This window comes from Festucalex cinctus, chromosome 1 (assembly GCF_051991245.1).
Source record: "Festucalex cinctus isolate MCC-2025b chromosome 1, RoL_Fcin_1.0, whole genome shotgun sequence".
Taxonomy (NCBI): Eukaryota; Metazoa; Chordata; class Actinopteri; order Syngnathiformes; family Syngnathidae; genus Festucalex; species Festucalex cinctus.
In genome coordinates this window covers 31,059,903-31,076,811 of record NC_135411.1, presented here as the reverse complement: position 1 = coordinate 31,076,811, position 16,909 = coordinate 31,059,903, and the positions used below count along the sequence as shown (strand labels likewise).

At 39.9% G+C, this 16,909-nt stretch overlaps 2 protein-coding genes across 11 annotated transcripts in view; one reads left to right on the top strand and one right to left on the bottom strand.

The window, feature by feature from the left end:
* LOC144023334 (mitochondrial import inner membrane translocase subunit TIM16-like) overlaps positions 1-13,552 on the bottom strand; it is a 113,030-nt gene extending 99,478 nt beyond the window's left edge. The window contains exons 1-7 of one of the 4 annotated variants that reach the window (XM_077528650.1): positions 13,534-13,552; positions 11,954-12,102; positions 10,034-10,130; positions 9,574-9,654; positions 8,967-9,037; positions 8,165-8,351; positions 6,200-6,276 (exon numbers count right to left, since the gene is read on the bottom strand). In XM_077528650.1, the coding sequence (XP_077384776.1) occupies positions 6,200-6,276; positions 8,165-8,351; positions 8,967-9,037; positions 9,574-9,654; positions 10,034-10,130; positions 11,954-12,013 (573 nt within the window). In that variant the 5' untranslated portion in view covers positions 12,014-12,102; positions 13,534-13,552. Of the gene's footprint in view, positions 1-6,199; positions 6,277-8,164; positions 8,352-8,966; positions 9,038-9,573; positions 9,655-10,033; positions 10,131-11,953; positions 12,432-12,492; positions 12,657-13,533 lie in introns of those variants that run through there. The other 3 variants (XM_077528658.1, XM_077528674.1, XM_077528642.1) reach the window with 3 other exon arrangements.
* LOC144023379 (Golgi apparatus membrane protein TVP23 homolog B-like) lies at positions 11,962-16,270 on the top strand. 7 transcript variants are annotated; one of them, XM_077528735.1, is made up of 9 exons: positions 12,263-12,361; positions 13,005-13,047; positions 13,202-13,272; positions 13,603-13,695; positions 14,216-14,360; positions 14,434-14,523; positions 15,394-15,519; positions 15,617-15,745; positions 15,839-16,270. In XM_077528735.1, the coding sequence occupies exons 2-9, from the start codon at positions 13,039-13,041 to the stop codon at positions 15,866-15,868; spliced, it is 693 nt and encodes a 230-aa protein (XP_077384861.1). In that variant the 5' UTR covers positions 12,263-12,361; positions 13,005-13,038; the 3' UTR covers positions 15,869-16,270. The 7 variants fall into 7 exon arrangements, with proteins under 7 accessions (XP_077384868.1, XP_077384897.1, XP_077384861.1 ...); XM_077528724.1 differs by lacking the exon at positions 12,263-12,361 and adding an exon at positions 12,498-12,887; XM_077528742.1 differs by lacking the exons at positions 12,263-12,361; positions 13,005-13,047 and adding an exon at positions 11,962-12,255.
* Positions 16,271-16,909: the final 639 nt, after the last annotated feature.

Sequence of the window (16,909 nt, the reverse complement as noted above, 5' to 3'; positions counted from 1 at the left end):
AGTATACATCAGGGTTGTCCAAACTACGGCCCGGGGGCCATTCGCGGCCCACCGTGCATTTTTCAGTGGCCCGCCCGCGACATATGCTAAAAATGGCATTTGACTCAGTTCAAATAAAATAAACAAAACAAAAATGTTTGGAGATGGTCAAAGTAAGTAAAAGGCAGGTTATCGAAAAACAGGTGCCATTATAGGTTATTTTAGTTACCTAAAACTAATGAAAAAACTAAAACTAAAATTCAAAAAACAATATTGTTACCGAAATAAAATAAAAACAAAAAATGCTTTTTTAAAAAACGAAAACTAACTGAAACTACATTTTAATTAGGGCTGAGAATCTTTGACTGTCTCACGATATGATTCGATTACGATTTTTGGGTCTACGATTCGATTCAGAATCAATTTTCGATTCTCGATTCAAACGATTTTCGATTCAAAATGATTTGATTGACAAATGATTTCTGCTTCAATTTACAGATATGCAGAACATTGTCATGATCTACTCCACGCTGCGTTGCAAGACAAAATGACAAATAGACATTAAAATGTCTTATTTTTTCTTTAAACATTTATGAATTTTGTATTTTAAGTGCCCTTTTCCACAAAAACAGCATGTGAGCTACAACTGCCTTTTCCCCTTCTTCTTCATTTCTAATTTAAATAAAATCGATTTTTGGATATTAATATCGATTCGATTAATAAATGAGAATCTCGATTCTTTTATGAATCGATTTTTTGGCACACCCCTAATTTTAATGTTTATAAAACTAACTAAAACTAACTATAATTATAGCAAACATGCCCTTTGTTTTATTCTTTGGTAATTAATTTAATACATGAGCCTTTGGGGATAATTTTAAATGTAATTTTTATTAGATTTAAACCGTAGGATAATGACGTTTGAAAGTATGTCACACAGAAGTGATGTCATCTAGCAATAGCCAATAGAAAAGCACCTTCAGATGACGTTGCTCCCACATTGTTTTTTTAAATATTGCACACAAGTAATACACAATAAAAAAAAACTAATACTAATACTGAAACTAACTAACTAAGCATTTTTAAAAAAACTAAACTAATAAAAACTAACAGAAAAACTAACAGAACGTGAAAAATTCCAAAACTATAATAATCCTACTGTCATATTACAAATACATTGGTTTATATACCGTAGCATTTTTCTAAATATGCTAAAGAACAAATAAATTATTTGTACAATTTTTAGGACTAAACACAATTTCTCTTCATAACATTATGTGGCCCTTGCAGCCTTCTGATTTTCTGTATGTGGCCCTCAAATGAAAAAGTTTGGACACCCCTGGTCTACATGGTGATGCACTTCCATTGATGAAAAGTACTATGTCATTTTTGGTAACTGATGACTGCTATATGTTTGTGGGTGAGATTTTTTTTTTTTTTTTTTTTTTTACTTTTGGTTGTACTTTACCAAAGGAAAGTTTGAGAGGATGGGTAGAGAGAATGTTTTCCCCACATAGATAATCCATAAGACAATGTCAACTGCGTTTGTGTTTAGCAAGACCACCCACAGATATAATGCCCCTCGGCTGTGACCTAATCCTGAGCAACATACACGCATTTTATTATTACCATATTTTCTCAACAGGAGGAGTTTATTTACTCAACATGGTGGTATCAGACATACAAAAGTTAATTGCAGCCTCGTTATTCTTTTCCCTCCCAATGGCGTTCAGCATTAATTCAATTTATTCAAGTGGCCAATGCACATGGAGATGAATTGTAAACAAGTTGCCAAAAGTAACATTTTTTGAGAAAGAAAAAAGGAAGCATCTGTTTCACTCCTCATGTGCATACATTCACAGACTAGTGGCACATGGGCACACACACTCACATATTCAAGGGACCGCAATGGAAATAAGCCAATGGCTTTAATTGTGTTTTTATCCCGTTTGCAGCAGCTATCTCGATTTGTCAATAAATATTTCAATCAGTCATCAAAGACAAGATTTGTATTTAAGTGGATGATGCGGAATGTGATTGAGGAGTGGCGTCTATTAAAGTAGAGACTATTATTTGGGGGAATAATGTACACAAATTGTCAAAAGTCAATTGTCTCTGAAGGGGTGGGGGGGGGGGGGGGGGGGTTCCATGTGATGTGCAGTTACCTCCCTGGAGATTAATTACGGGAATGATGTCTATTGAATCAGAGGCTATCCCTTGAGGGAGTACTATAAACAAGTTTGGTATAAGTAAGGGTATTTTTCCAGAGAAGATTGGAGAACAAAGAAGGCCTCCATATCTGACATGTACATTTTTAAGTGTGTGCCTGGAAAGTAATTGAGGCATGACGTTTATTACAATAGAGGCTATTCGTATTAATGGTTGACACACACCAACCAAGTTAACAAAAGCCACTTTCCTTGGAAGGGAAACCAAGGCCTTACATTTTGACATGCAGCGTTGATGTATTCAAGTAGACGACGCACCAATAGGTTAATTGGGGCACTACATCGAGTTTAGCCGCGCTCTTTTAGGTAAAAGTGTCAACAAGGTGCCAATAGTTACTTTTCTTATGCAACGTTTATATATGAAAGGGAGGATGAAACCGCAGATTAATTGTGGCATTGAGTTGATTAGGGTGGATTCAACGATCACATGTGGCTTTTATGCATTCAAGTGGAAGATGCACATAGATATTAATTGAAGCACGGTGTATTTTACAGTGAAGGCCGCAATTTGAGGAAATACAGTAAACAGTTTGCCAAGAAGTCATTTTGCAGAGGAAAAATAGAGCGGTCCATGTTACTTGCAATGTTTATGCATTCAAGTGAACAATTAATTGGGGTATGGCATCTATTAAAACAGAGGACACTATTTGTGGAAATAAGTTGCCAAAAATACCTTTTCCTGAGTGGAAATTAGACGGCCTCCGTTTGACACACAGTATGGATTCAATGATGCACCTGGAGATGAATTGAAGTGCAGTGTCGACTTTCTGTTTGAGAAAGTATATTATGAAAGCTTACGATCGGTCCACCATCTTCAGACAACCGCCAACTACTATCTGGTTGTGCAAACACTCCGATGAGGGTCCGCTCACTTACAGATGTGACCACTAAGCAAACACACCCTCCAAGGCCCTATGATACACAACGTGTGTTTGCGTGCGTGCGTGTGCAGAAGCAGCAGCTGTTTAACCAAAGTGACAGTGCCTCACACACAGGCTTTTCTTAATGAGTTTTCTCTGCTCTGCTGTACACAACTTTCGCTTTTATGCAAACACACGCACACACAGAGGATGGGGAATCTTCAATCATGGGCGCTTTCATTACGCTTCAAATACACTTTGCTTCTAGAAGCACATCTCCAGTCTCCCATGGTTACAGGCGCGGAGGTGATTGGCAGCTCCAGGATTCCTCATGTGCCTCACTCTATAATGTGCCTTTTAATGTAAAAGGGTAGAGTACAAGTGGGTACAGATCTCCAGTCATACCTCAGACTGAAAATGCAGCAACCGCCCAGCCAAACTCTCATTTGAATAAATCATGAATGGGCCCTTTCTCCCCCTGCAAAAGTGTCAGAAAGATCATCTGGAGATTCAAACAAGACCTGTTGTGATCCCGTCAGGACTCCAGGGTGGTAGCCTTCCCTTTATGCAACCCCCCCCCCCCCCCCCCCTTCTCTACACAGGCCTGCGTTCCCAATGTTTACCCAGTGGGAGCACCAGAGGGCTTGGACCCACATGTGTGCAAGCCCTATTTGCTTTAATAAGCCGGATTGAGGCGATTGAAAGAAGCCGTTTGGGTTAAATGACACCGGAGAATCTCGGTAGAACCCCTGCCCCTGAGCTCTGATCTCAGCTCGTATTACCCCAACGAATTCCTTTAGGTGCCTCCTCCTCCTCCTCCATCAAGGCCGACAGCGGGGCAGGTAGCACTGATGAGGATGATTACCCCGTCAAGCTAAACATCATGATTGGGACGTGACCCGTGATGGTGACGGAGTAATTTGTTACTTGTCACTGCAAAGACAAACAAAGCGGATCGGATTGACAATCAGACACATGTGGTGCTTTTTCCGACGGACGTTTACTTGGATTTAAGAGCAATGAAGACCATCACAACGTCGCTCAATTCCACATCGGGACTCATTTTCCCGTCAGTCAAATTCTGCCAGCATTTGCGTGAAACTCCAGAGCTCACCTCATGTATACATGCCATCAGTATGCCCACTGTTTTCAACGTAAAACAGTATGTGAAGGGAAAGAGCAAGACTTCATTTGCATGTGACACTCAGAGTCACTCAGAGATTAACTGGTGCATGGTGTCTACTAAAAATGAGGTTACTTATGTGAAAAAGCAGCAAAGAAGATGCAGAAAGTAACTTTTCCTGAAGAGAAAAAAAAGGGGTATGCATTTGGTGTTTGCAGTTTATGTATTCAAGTGCTCAATGCAATCAGAAATTAGTTAGGGCATGTCTATTACAGCGGAAGCCTTTATTTGAAGTAATGCAGCAAGAGTTGCCAAAAGTCATTTTTCTTGAGGGTAGAAATACAGGCCTCTATTTCCATGTGGGATTTATGTATTTAAGTATACAATGTAAACAGGGATTTATTGTGGTAATGGCATCTACAAAAGTAGAAAAACGGCAAACAACTTTCCAAAAGTCACTTTCCTAAGGTGGAAAAACTCCATTTAATGTGTACCATTTATGTACGTATTCAAGTGGCCAGTACAACCTGAGATCATATGAGGCACGGTGTCTAGCAAAGAGAGAAGATATGAATATGACCAATAAATTGCCAAAACTTCCATTTGCATGCAAGATTTATATATTTAAGTGTAACATGACAGTGATTTATTGGGGCGTGTCAGCCATTAAAGTGGAGGGCACTATATGAGAAAATTCAAACACTTTTCTTAATGGGAAAACATATTTGCATGCAGCATTTACAATGTAAAGTGATGAAGTTGACAAACCTCTTTCCCGAGAGGGTATAAAAGCCCTCAATTTGACATTCAGTTTTTTAATATTCAAGTGCCTGATGAAGAGAGAATTTAATTAGGCGCGGCGTTTAGTAGAGCAGAGGCCAACATTTGAGGAAGTAAGTTGCCAAAAGTCATTTTTCCAGAGCCTCCATTTTCATTCAGCATTTATGGATTAAATTGAAATGATGCAGACAGCGATAAATTGGGGCATGGCGTCTAATGAAGATTATTGTTTATTGCTTGCTATGCTTGGTTTTGCAATTAGTTTACATTACCATGACCACAACTATGCTAGCAACCATTCGTAGCTTGTTAATAATGTTCCTCAAGCACAAGTTTCACTTTCACCTCAAACCCATTCTTTCTCCTGCACGCTGCTCATAAAATCCTCACCACCTCTCGCCTTCCAAAATCTCAACAACTGAACGGAAATCCCTGCGAGCGATGTGATTATTCCCCGATGATGCCTTGGAGAACGGGCCACATGGACACACAAAAAAACCACAGCAAGGCTTTCACTCTTGCAGCTTTGTCTAGTAATAATGTATTCCCCTAGTGTGGTGGAGTCACGTGAGGTCAAAGCAAATCTTCCTAAACTGACCAGAACACACTTGTGATTTTCTTTGAAAATATTCCAACAATTGATCTCGGATTGCTAATCTGTGCTATGTGGTGTGTACAACTTGGAGGCAAGTCATTTACTCATGACGTTTTAATGGTGTACCCTAACAGGCCAAGCCCTTCAATGATTGTGGCTCACTGGCTACATCTAGTGGGAAAAAAAGTGCTATGGCAAAATAAAGTAGAGTGAAAATTCAACCAAGCCAATCCTAATTTGCAACACTGGACGGCTTTAAAGCAACCAACCTCTTGCATATGCATTTTATTATTATCCAATATCCACACAAAAGGTATAGCAGTACAAAGTTGATTACAACCTATTTTGAGGTATTAATAATGGGAATAGAAATCACCTCTAAAACTTTGACCAACTGCAACCAATCTCGTTACGTTGTGATTCAAACTGATCTGTGTTATATTTGTGACTTTAAAAGTGTAGTCAACTGTAAATATTGACCGAAATGGTGCTTAATGGCATTAAAATAAATTCATTCTAATTATTTCCCCCCCATACACAAATATTTTTTTTAGACTTTTTTTTAATTTTTTTTTTAATTTTTTTTAACTTTGCTTTTGAAAGTCTGACTCTTTTGGTGTCCACTTGCGCTCACCTTGCAGGTGGAAGCCAGCAGGGAACCGTCCCGTTTCCAACTCAGACTTTGCAGCTGGTCAGCGTGCTCCTCTACAACTGAAGACATGACACAGCATCATCAGCAATTCATTATCCTCATTCAGAGAGGCGTCAGAAAAACATGATGCTTGTATTAAGATTGGGCCAAAAAGATGAAGAAATGCACAAAAATAGGTGATTATGAACAAGCACAAAACACACCGTGAATGAAAGAACATCTTCCATTTTGGACAAGACGGCATTGAGAGGTGAGCACAGTAGCTTGTGTAGATTTTGTTAAGTGCAACACGTGAAGAGATGATGTGCATTGTTAGACTTCACCCTAAGGAGGACATATTATGGAAAACAAACTTGTTAAGGCCGTGGATACAAATATTTGGGTCTGTGCAGTGCTTGTCATGCCCTGTACCACCTAGTGTGAAATTAAACAACCAAGTAATTCGCTATATAAAAAGCAGTCCATTTACTGCATTTTTGCAAAATTGTGACGTCCCATTTCAGCTTATTTACACAACTGCCCATCATGACTTGGATGCTAGAATGGGTGATGATCCAAAGCCACAAAGCAGAGCTGCACAGAGCTTTGTTTGTTAATGCATAAATTAGCGTTAACTTTTGATCAACAGCACATACTCGATCGCCTGATGACGTTCTCGACATCGATGTGTCGCTGCGGGGATATTTGTGTGTGCTGCATGCGACAACATGGACCCGCAAAGAAATTGGCAAATGTGTAGTGTGGGAAGTGCTGCTTCCATGAGTGAAAATTCCTTTATTGTCGCCTTTTCACACACAATCACTTCCGCTAGTAGTAGCAGCTAGCCTAGTTGCAACGCTATAGCTCAGCCCTGTTTATCATGGTAACGGAAGCCGAACTCACCGTTAGCACAGCAGTAAAATCAAGAGGCTAATTTCAACAAGGCAATAATATACTGTGTGGGAACTACAATTCTTGACCCTTTGGGTATTTTGAGGTATGCATGTATGTCACAAACACATTATAAAGACCCCTGGGAACTGTTTAAAATTGAAAACAAACGCATAATATGTCTCCTTTAAGGTGTATACAAAAATGGAAAGCATAGGAAAATTTGTGATATTAAGCAATATAAAATGAAAACACTGACAGCAAGGAAGAGAGATCAGCAACCAGCTGTCATGGAATAAGGGAGCACGGTAACTGTTGCATGCCCCTTTTACACATTTTCCCACCTCAGGTACAGTAAAATGGGGGCAATATTATAGCTTGAGCTTGACAGGTATAGTATCAGAGCCATAACAGAAGTTGATTGCTGCCTTAATGTCAATATGAGAATGCCGGAATCTCGTTGAAAGCGCTGTTGTGTTGTGTTGTGTTGTGTTGAAAGCAACGATGGAAGTAAAGCTGAATTAGGTCCCAGACAGCCACGTCGCCGTGTGATTTTCAAATCAAGTCTTCTGTTACGGCTCTGGTGTAAAAGAGGCTTTGTGGTGTCGGAACTGAATACATCCTGGAGGCCAGTGCAGGTGATGGGTGTTCAGGGGAAGGGTGGTGGTTGGAGCTGGCGGTGATGGTTTGCAAAACCAAAAGGTTTACCTCTGCTGCTCGCAAACGTGGAGCCACAGGCCTGCGTCAGTTGGAATGAGACACCGGCAACAACAAAAGAAAACAACAACCAAACAAGACAACAGCAACTCCCTTCCTACAGTCACACACAAACTGACAGCAATGCAACACAGAGTGCAAGACAAACACACTAGAGCCATACACTATGTGGACAGAAGTATTGGGACACCGTGAAATTTGGTCAGGATCGTTATAGACTTTAAGACCGGCTCCAACAAATGTCAAATGTGTCAGTGCAACTCCCTTTTAAGTGTCTCAATACATTTGTCCCAATAATATTGTTCCTGGATGGCTCATGATTGTGCATGCCACACAAAACAACGCACAGGTCGTGGTTACCTGCGAGCGGCGCATCCTGACGGTCCGTGTCCCAGATGAGCAGGCAGTTGGTGGTGCCGACGGTCAGCAATCCAGAAGAGGTTGGGTGGAAGAGCACCAGCTCCATCCTTCCCTGCCCGGGTCTGAAAGTAAGCTCGGGCTCCAGGGGCTGTTGCAGCTCCGGGTCACACAAACGCCACAGCTTCACCTGCGTGCACACACACACACAGACTGACCATGTCAGAGAAGACAGATTTCACAACTGCATCAATGCTCTGTATAGCTGAGAAGATTTTTTTTTTTTTGGTCGGCAGAATTGAAACAGTGCACTAGCCAAAACTTTAACGTAAGTTGAAAAGCTTCATTTTGACACAAGTAGTGCTTAGATGATATCTTGTAACATTCACAGGCAATTACATGTTGCGGGGGATCATTTTCTTGCAGATTTTCCCTTGAGATGGTGGAAACGCACTTTTAGGATTAGCCTCAATAAAGGCACTCTCATCAGTTCAACATATACAGCAAATCAGTGTTAAATTTCCAGTGTTGGATCAAATATGCAGTGAAGCTGGCCAACGTTTTACCAGGTAAAAACATAGCTGGCGAGTCTGAAAAACTGAGGATATCCAGGGTAAAGCTAGAACACCTGCAGCCGACCGTTACATGCACGAAAGGAGGCGGTTTAAATAAGACACAGTGTGGCGGTTCATATTGTCATCGAGTCGCGAGTCGGAGCAACAGAGCTGTGGAGCCAGCTGGGAGGAGGATCGATGACAACATCAGGTCCACGCATGATTGAGAGGCACAAAAAGAAGGCACTGACTGTTTCATCCACGGAACATGTTGCCAGAAGACTCTCATCAAATGGAGAAAAGTCGAAGTCGGTCACCAGATCTGATGAAGAAATGGGACATATCAGAATGTGTACAGACTCTCTGGAGTGTCTCCTCAAATGTGAAATTAAACAAGCAAGGAAATATGTTGTCTTCACACACACTCTTTCTTAACACGCTCTAAACTGCTTCCACTATTAGAAGCCTCTTATGTAGTCGCAACACTCTAGCGCCGCCCTCAGTCATCATTAGTAATGAAATACCTACGTGCCATTGGCCAGTAGTTCAATATTTTACGTAAAAGAATTTCTGCTTTTTGGGGCTGACTAGAATCCTCTCGGAATTAGTCTGGTCAAAGTGTTTTTATCTCGTGAAATTTTACATCCTCATTTATGAAGACAAGTGTGTGCACACGACTTTAACCACAAGTTTGAAATAATCAATTGAAATTAATATGGGAGCCGTTAACATCCTGTAATTGTTTGTATTTTGACAAAAGCGCCCCACAGATGTGTACGATACCTGGGAACAGTTCCAAACTGTGAAATAATTCTTAATGTTGCCTTTAAATTTTTGTGGCACACTGATGAAAAGTACCAGAATGACAGGAGATATGCGTGACGCTCCATTGTCCATCCGCAGCAGGTTTCACAGACGTCAGGCCCAGCATGCCGCCCCCTGCCAACACATCACAAAGTTCAAACACGCTGCTTGAGCTTTTTATCGCAGAGGCATTATCCATCTCCACTTTCTCCAAAGATGCCCTCGTACATAAACAATGTGCTTCTTTTTCCTGCTCACGTGTGTTGGTTTCCTATGTTGCTAGGCAGTACTCAAGCAGCACATTCACCATCAAAAATGTGAAATCCGAACATTCAATAAGGAACCCCTTCAAAAACACCTCTATTGAATTGAAAGGATTCCAGTTTGACACATTCTTTCACAACTGGTCCCGTATTCAATACAATACAGCCTTGGTGCCCAGGAGCTTTGTTGACATCAGTTGAGGAGCTTCATTTGGACCAAAATAGCAAAAGTGTCCAAAAGGAATTCTTACCAGCCTGCTCTGTGTTGAAAGCCACCAGTTTGGCACTCGCCTTGATGTGGTTTCCCTGGCAGGTGAAGGATCCACCACGAACATTGTTGATCCATCCCTGAAATTCCAAGAAGCCACAAATGACAGAGATGATATCAATCATATGCATGTCATGTGATCAGAGAGGTTGTCATTGCATTCTCTGCTGGCCTCAACATTTTGAGAAGCACACACCTGTCCATTAACGATCCAAATTTCACAACATCCAAATTTGAAGATTTGTTTTGTGAAATAGTATTCATTTATTCCACAAAAGTCGATGGTCTTAATTTGGTAGTGTTTCTCTTGGGTGCACTGTTTCCATTTCCATGTACATGGATGTATGTTATTTGTTTATTTATTATTATTATTATTTATTTATTTATTTATTTATTTATTTTTAAATCAGATTTCGGCCTTCGTGTTACCATGTCAATAAAATCAACCTCAGAATCAGGTACACTGCCACATGTAAATTGAACTAGTGGGACTCTCAAATTCATCCTCAAAGGCACGGCACTCTCTCCTTTGGTGTGGTCTAAGCCCTCTGATTGTTTTGTCAGATCACAATTTGCAAATAACAATAGCACTCTGCAGATATTAATACATTGAATAATCACCATCTCTTGTGAGTACAGTGGGTTGTATTTTAATTTTTTGATTTTGTCATGTTAGATGAATATTGATTCTGCACTTCTTCTGCTGGCACAGTTGTGTGCTGTTCATTGCAATTTGTATAGCACTGGTTCTTAAAATTGCTACTTGATAGTGGTGGCACTGATAGGTGGATTCAGTCATTTAAGTCCTGTAAAAGCGCAGGTAAAAGGCACGGCCTGTCACTGCATTAATAGTGGGATTTTAGCTGTACAAGCTAAGTCATAGTGCAATGAAATGAAAAAGGAACAGGAAGGATTGAGCTGACTGTTAAGTTCCTGCGGATGCTCAAAGTGCTGAGGAAATGATGTGCATACTATCTTGCGCAGCAAAGAGCTCTTAAAAACATTTACATCATTTTACTTTATATAATGACAAACCATTGTACATGTATATATGAATCCATGTCCTTTTAAAGAATTGGATTTCAGTTCACATGTTCTTACATAGATTCATCCACATTCCTCTATTATTTATGTGCATATTATTGTTACTTTTTTGGTGAAGGTTTGAATACATTGGCCCATTATATTATGTTTATGTTCCATTTTAAATAACAGTACTTCACAATTCACATATTCTTCCGCAGACGTATCCACTTTGTGCTTTGACAGACTGTTATGCGTTTCTGACGTGACGTTTACATGACTTTAAAGCAGCAGCAGAGCGCCACCTGCTGTCTTTTAGTTGGCGTGTACAGATTGGAGGAATACACACTGCACCTCTTGAACATTCCTGGGATTTTACAGCCACTGTTGCATAATGCACCGAGGAAAGCTGCAGGCGTAGCAATCTGACATAAATCAGTTTTTAAAGCGCATGCAAATACGGTCCTGTCCATAAAGATATGCTGCGGTAGGATTGGCAATGGCCGGGTTAGCCTGCTTTGCATCCATATTAAGGACAAAAAATATCGGTCCCTTTTAGATGTGAAAGACAGTGGGTTATTTTCATTTCTAAATACAGGAAGTTGCCCTGCGATTGGTTGGCAACCAGTCCAGGGTGTCCCCCGCCTACTGCCCAGAGCCAGCTGAGATAGGCGCCAGCAGCCCCCGCGACCCTTGTGAGGAATAAGCGGTCAAGAAAATGGATGGATGGATGAATACAGGAAGTTAACACAAGCAAGCAGGCAGGCGGTTCCCACACTCCCACCCACCACCTCACCCACCCACAACACAGTTTAATAGTGTCCCGCGGCGATGCTAATGCTACAAAACGAGCAGACACCGCAGCTAGTCGACAACTCACATCCTTCTTGGCGATTTTCGGAGTGGTGTTTTTGAATTTGGAGGTCTTGAAGCGGTTCATGGTGCCCTCCTCTTTCCGCTTGATGTGTAGGTCTGTCGGTGCCTTCCGGGTGTCTCTGCTGCTCTCGCTTGTGTCGAGAAGCTGCGGCTCTGCACACACAGCAAAGTATTCCTGACAGCGCAGGTTGTGCCGCCCGGCGCTGGTGTCCGCTCGTTTCAGGATACGCGAACGTCGCGGTTGGGCGGAGTTGAGTTGCAGTTGGAACATACGCTCGGTCGCGTGCGAGCGTAGTATGGTTCATGGTGCGTTCATGTACTACTCGGAATGTTGCCTTACCATCCGATTGAATGTGGCTATGTAAAACGTAGTGTTCTTAGATAACATTGGTCGTATTTGTACTGAACAAAGGTGAATGTCGTTCGATTTACAGAAAACTTTCATGTATATGTAAACGTTCCGTGGGCGTGTTTGTTTACTCTACGGAACTAAACGTGCACAGTCTGTATACTTCCGCACAGTCATGCGTGGCTCGTATCTACCTTTATCCTAAATCAGGGGTGGCAAACTGCGGTCCTCGAGGGCCGGTGTCCTGCAGGTTTTGCAGATTTCCCTACTCGAAGTGCAGCTGATTCCAATTAACAGGCTCGTTATCAGGTTTCTGCAGAGCTTGCTGATGAGCTGATCATGAATCAGCTGTGTTGAAGAAGGGAAATATCCCAAACCAGCAGGACTGCGGCTCTCGAGGACCGGATCTCGCCACCCCTGTCCTAAATACTACATTAACTAACATTTACGCGTGACTTTTTATGTTACAGATTTTTTACTCTTATTTTTGCAGAATATTTTCAAACGTTCGCAAACTTCTAAGTTGTTTTGACCACACTCGCGTGCCGTAGGTATCTTTAACGATGGATGATGTACGCATGCGTAGAAGGTTTGTTTGTTATTTGTACTTCCGTGTGCTGCCTGATGGAAATCAACAATGGACCTAAACCAACCTGTTTAAATGCATCAGCAGCGTAGTTTTTCTCATTTTTGTTTACGTGTGCAGATCAGGAACCACAAGTCCCAACCAACTTGTAGACATGAACCAGGTAATGGATAATCGGGATTCAAAATTCGGCTTAACTTCGAGCGATCTGCTACTGCGCATTTAACTCAATTCTCAGTACAAACGTTTTCAAGAAAACGTTGAAGCAAGTTGTCGGAGTTAGCGTTTAGTTACGTGTGTTTTCTGTTTCATGTCAGAGTTCCCAAAACGCTCCTCCATTTGGGGAAGGTGACGACGTCAGGACCCATTCAAACGAGTCCGAAGTCAGGTGAAAATAAATATATCTATCACTCATCTGCACCACGTTAACTTTAATCTCGCTGACTTTGAAATGTTCTATGTTTTAGATAGTCATCACTCTCTTTAAAGCATTTGTCGAAGGTGTTGCAGTTGTAAACAACCGAGCATCACTTGTAAAGCAATATCACACGATATATTTCGTTATCACCGAAAAAAAGCAATACCGTATATCACAAGTTCACAACACGGATGTACATAAATAAAGGGCTTATCAACTCAGTTGTTGCACCTGAAAACTTTGAAAGCTGCAGAAACGTTTTCTCAGCCGCCATATTAAGGAGCGACTCAATTGTTAAAGGCACACTGAGGTGCAAGGATCAAGCATCGTGTTTCGGGGAGGAGCAGGCCTTACGTTGGGACCGGGACAGACCATCAAGGTGCAAAGATCGCGGTACGATGATTGGCCACAAAGAAAATAAAAACCTTTTGATGGTTCTACACTTTTTTTTTTTTTGTCTTCAACGTATATACATAAGCAGCATAACGCTTTATACATTTTTACAAGTCACTCCAAATAAGTTGCACACAAATTGAAACATTAATATCATCATCATAATATAAGAATGTGAACCAGCCTTTTTTTTTTTTTTTTTTTTTTTCAAAAAGGGCATAAAAAGTCATTACACCATCATTGCTGGTAAACAGGACTTACAAACTGCACTCACATCATCACTATGTTTAAAATGTCAAAACATGATTATTTTGGAAGTTAGAATTGTAAATTAGGCATGACTACTGTTCTGGGAAACTATTTATACTTCATTTGCCACAGTCCAACAGCCCATATAAACTCTCACTGCCAGCCCCAGTAAAATTGGATCTTTGTCTATAGATGGCATCGAATGAGTTTTTAAATGTGCACATGCTGTTTCCCAATAGGGAATAATTAAATATCATTTCTTTGTTTGCAGGCACCCTCTGGCGGCCTTCCTGCATCTGTTTTTCCGAACCAGTGCCATCTTGGTGTACTTAATGTGTGGCTTCTTCAGCAGTCACTTCATCTCCTGCATGGTCACCATCATCCTCCTCCTGTCGTGCGACTTCTGGACTGTCAAGGTAAGACTGGAGCAAGTTTGAGTTGTTAAAATTAAGAATGATTGTCATTGTAATGAAGCCATTTTCTTCGTAGAATGTGTCAGGGAGATTGCTGGTGGGCCTTCGGTGGTGGAATCGAGTAGATGAGGATGGGGCGAGCCATTGGGTGTTTGAGGCAAGGAAGGTAATTAGGTTCTTAGATGTTTAGCTAGTTTTTACATAATGCTCTCTAAACTTTGTTTGAAAACAAGAAAGCCCTTTGTGTGTTTGGGAAGAGTTCCCAATTAAAAAAAAAAAAATCAAATAGGAAAAAATGTGAAGAGGTCTTAAATGTCTCAAGTTAGAGTGTATAAAATAGGTCCATAATACCATTAGTCTTTGAATAATAGCAACTCTCTCATTTTAGTCTTTAGATTAAAAATAAAAGGTGCTACGTGTAAATTTATAAATATTAAATGTTCATTATTAATGCCTTAAGTTGTATTTGAGTATTACATTTTCTACTTAAAGGGGGCCAAGTCTTCAATTGGAATAAAAATAATGTATTTTTTTTTTAAATGCCAATTTATACTTTTTTGAAATTACTAAAGTATTATATTTTCCTATTTTTTAAGCAACAGTCTTAAATTTGAGTATTAAATGCCTAATCATATATTTTTGTCTTTAAGTTAAAAAGATACCTATGAATCTTTGAATTAACACAATATAGGACGTAAAATGCTTTAAATTGTAGTCAAAAGGGGAAATAAAAGCTTTAAATTGAACATTTATATTCCAAAAACAAGATAAAAAGTTGTCTTCAATTTGAAGTCATACATTTGAGTCTTTAAATTAAAACAATTAAAAAAAAAAGACCATGAAACGTCTTACGTTGGGGTCAGAAAAGTTCTTTAAAAATCTTGAAATTTATGGTAGTCATTAATTTAACAAAAGCAAATGCAGAATCCTGAGAATGTATCTTGCATTTGAAGTGCTTGTGATACATGTTTGTCTTTAAATACACCCCCCTACTTCTGGCTTGAAATGAAATGCTTGTTTTTCATGATCTCCACAGACCAACAACCCGGACCCAACGACAAGCGCAGAGTCCAAGATCTTCTGGCTGGGCCTTTTTGTTTTTCCAGTCCTTTGGCTTTGCTTCGTCTTAAGCATCATCCTTAATTTCCAAATTAAATGGCTGGTCAGTTTTTTTGTTTTTTTTTGTTTTTTTTTTCTTTTTTACAAATGAAGCGACCTGCTTCGTGCAGTCATGCTTTTAAACTTTGTGTCCCTTCCAGGCTGTTGGACTGATGGGCCTTGTGCTGCAAGGGGCCAACCTGTACGGCTACGTCAGATGTAAGTTGAGAGGCACATCCAACTTCGGCAACGTGGTCAAGAGCTACTTTGGGGCACAACTTCTTAAACAGGTAGGCCGCATCATGTCACATTTACACTCATTTCTTGACTTTTGAATCACTTTGTCTCACAGCTTTGTTCTTTTTCTTCTCATTTATTCCAAGGCTATGAGGACATCTGAGGTGTCAGCGTAGAAATGTTGTGGACAAGTGCTAAACCTCTTTGGGATGAAGGTCTTATTTTTACAGAGTGTTACTGTTTTTTTGACTAATCTATTTTTTTTCAACAACTTTATTTTATATGTGAATTGAGACAGCATGGTAATACACATTTTCCACTCATGCTTGTGCAAAAATGATGCAATACGCAAGTTATTGAATTTCCACGAGTAAAGGGAATTGCTGTAACATGCTTAATTCATATCTTGAAAAAATATTACTTTTTTTTTTTCTTCTTCAATGAATAAGCTCTTTCAGAACAAGTTGTGGCTGCTGATTTAAATAATGGGTGTGATGTATATTCTTTTCTCAGGTAAAAAAAAAAAAAAAAAAGTCAATTATTACCATTTACAGGAATAAACACACAAGAAACTGCTATTGATGAATTTCAAAGCCTTATGATTATCTAATTTTCATAGCAACCTAATAGCGTTATGAAAATTTAAGCCGTCTGCTGGAAACATTGCCACCCGTAGAGGGCAGTAAAGACTTATACTGTATAGTGCTAGCTGGAAAGCCAACATAAAAGGAAATACTGTAGTTAATATATACAGTAGTTTTTCTACAAAAAAAAAAAATGTGTAGTGTCACTACAGTTGTAGTATGTCAGGCCTGCTGCGGTATTATGGCATTTGAATGTAGCTCAAAAATCAATTACCAGAAGTGTCAAAAGTACTTGCACCCTAATCCATTGATGGCCATTATAATAAATGCAATGTAACATTTTTACCCCCCCCCCCCCCACACACACACACACATACACACAAATTATAGAAAAAAGTGTATAACATGAAAAACAAAAACTATATATATATATATATATATATATATACACATAAAATAAAATCTTAACGGTAATTCACTATACAGTACTGTTATGTACAACACCCATTTACATAACTTTAACTTTGCACAATGGAAAGAAAAAAAAAACTTGGAACACAAAACTATTTCCTTATTTCATTCATTTACATAGTGCAGTTACCTAGCATTGGCCATTCCAACAACAAAAAATGC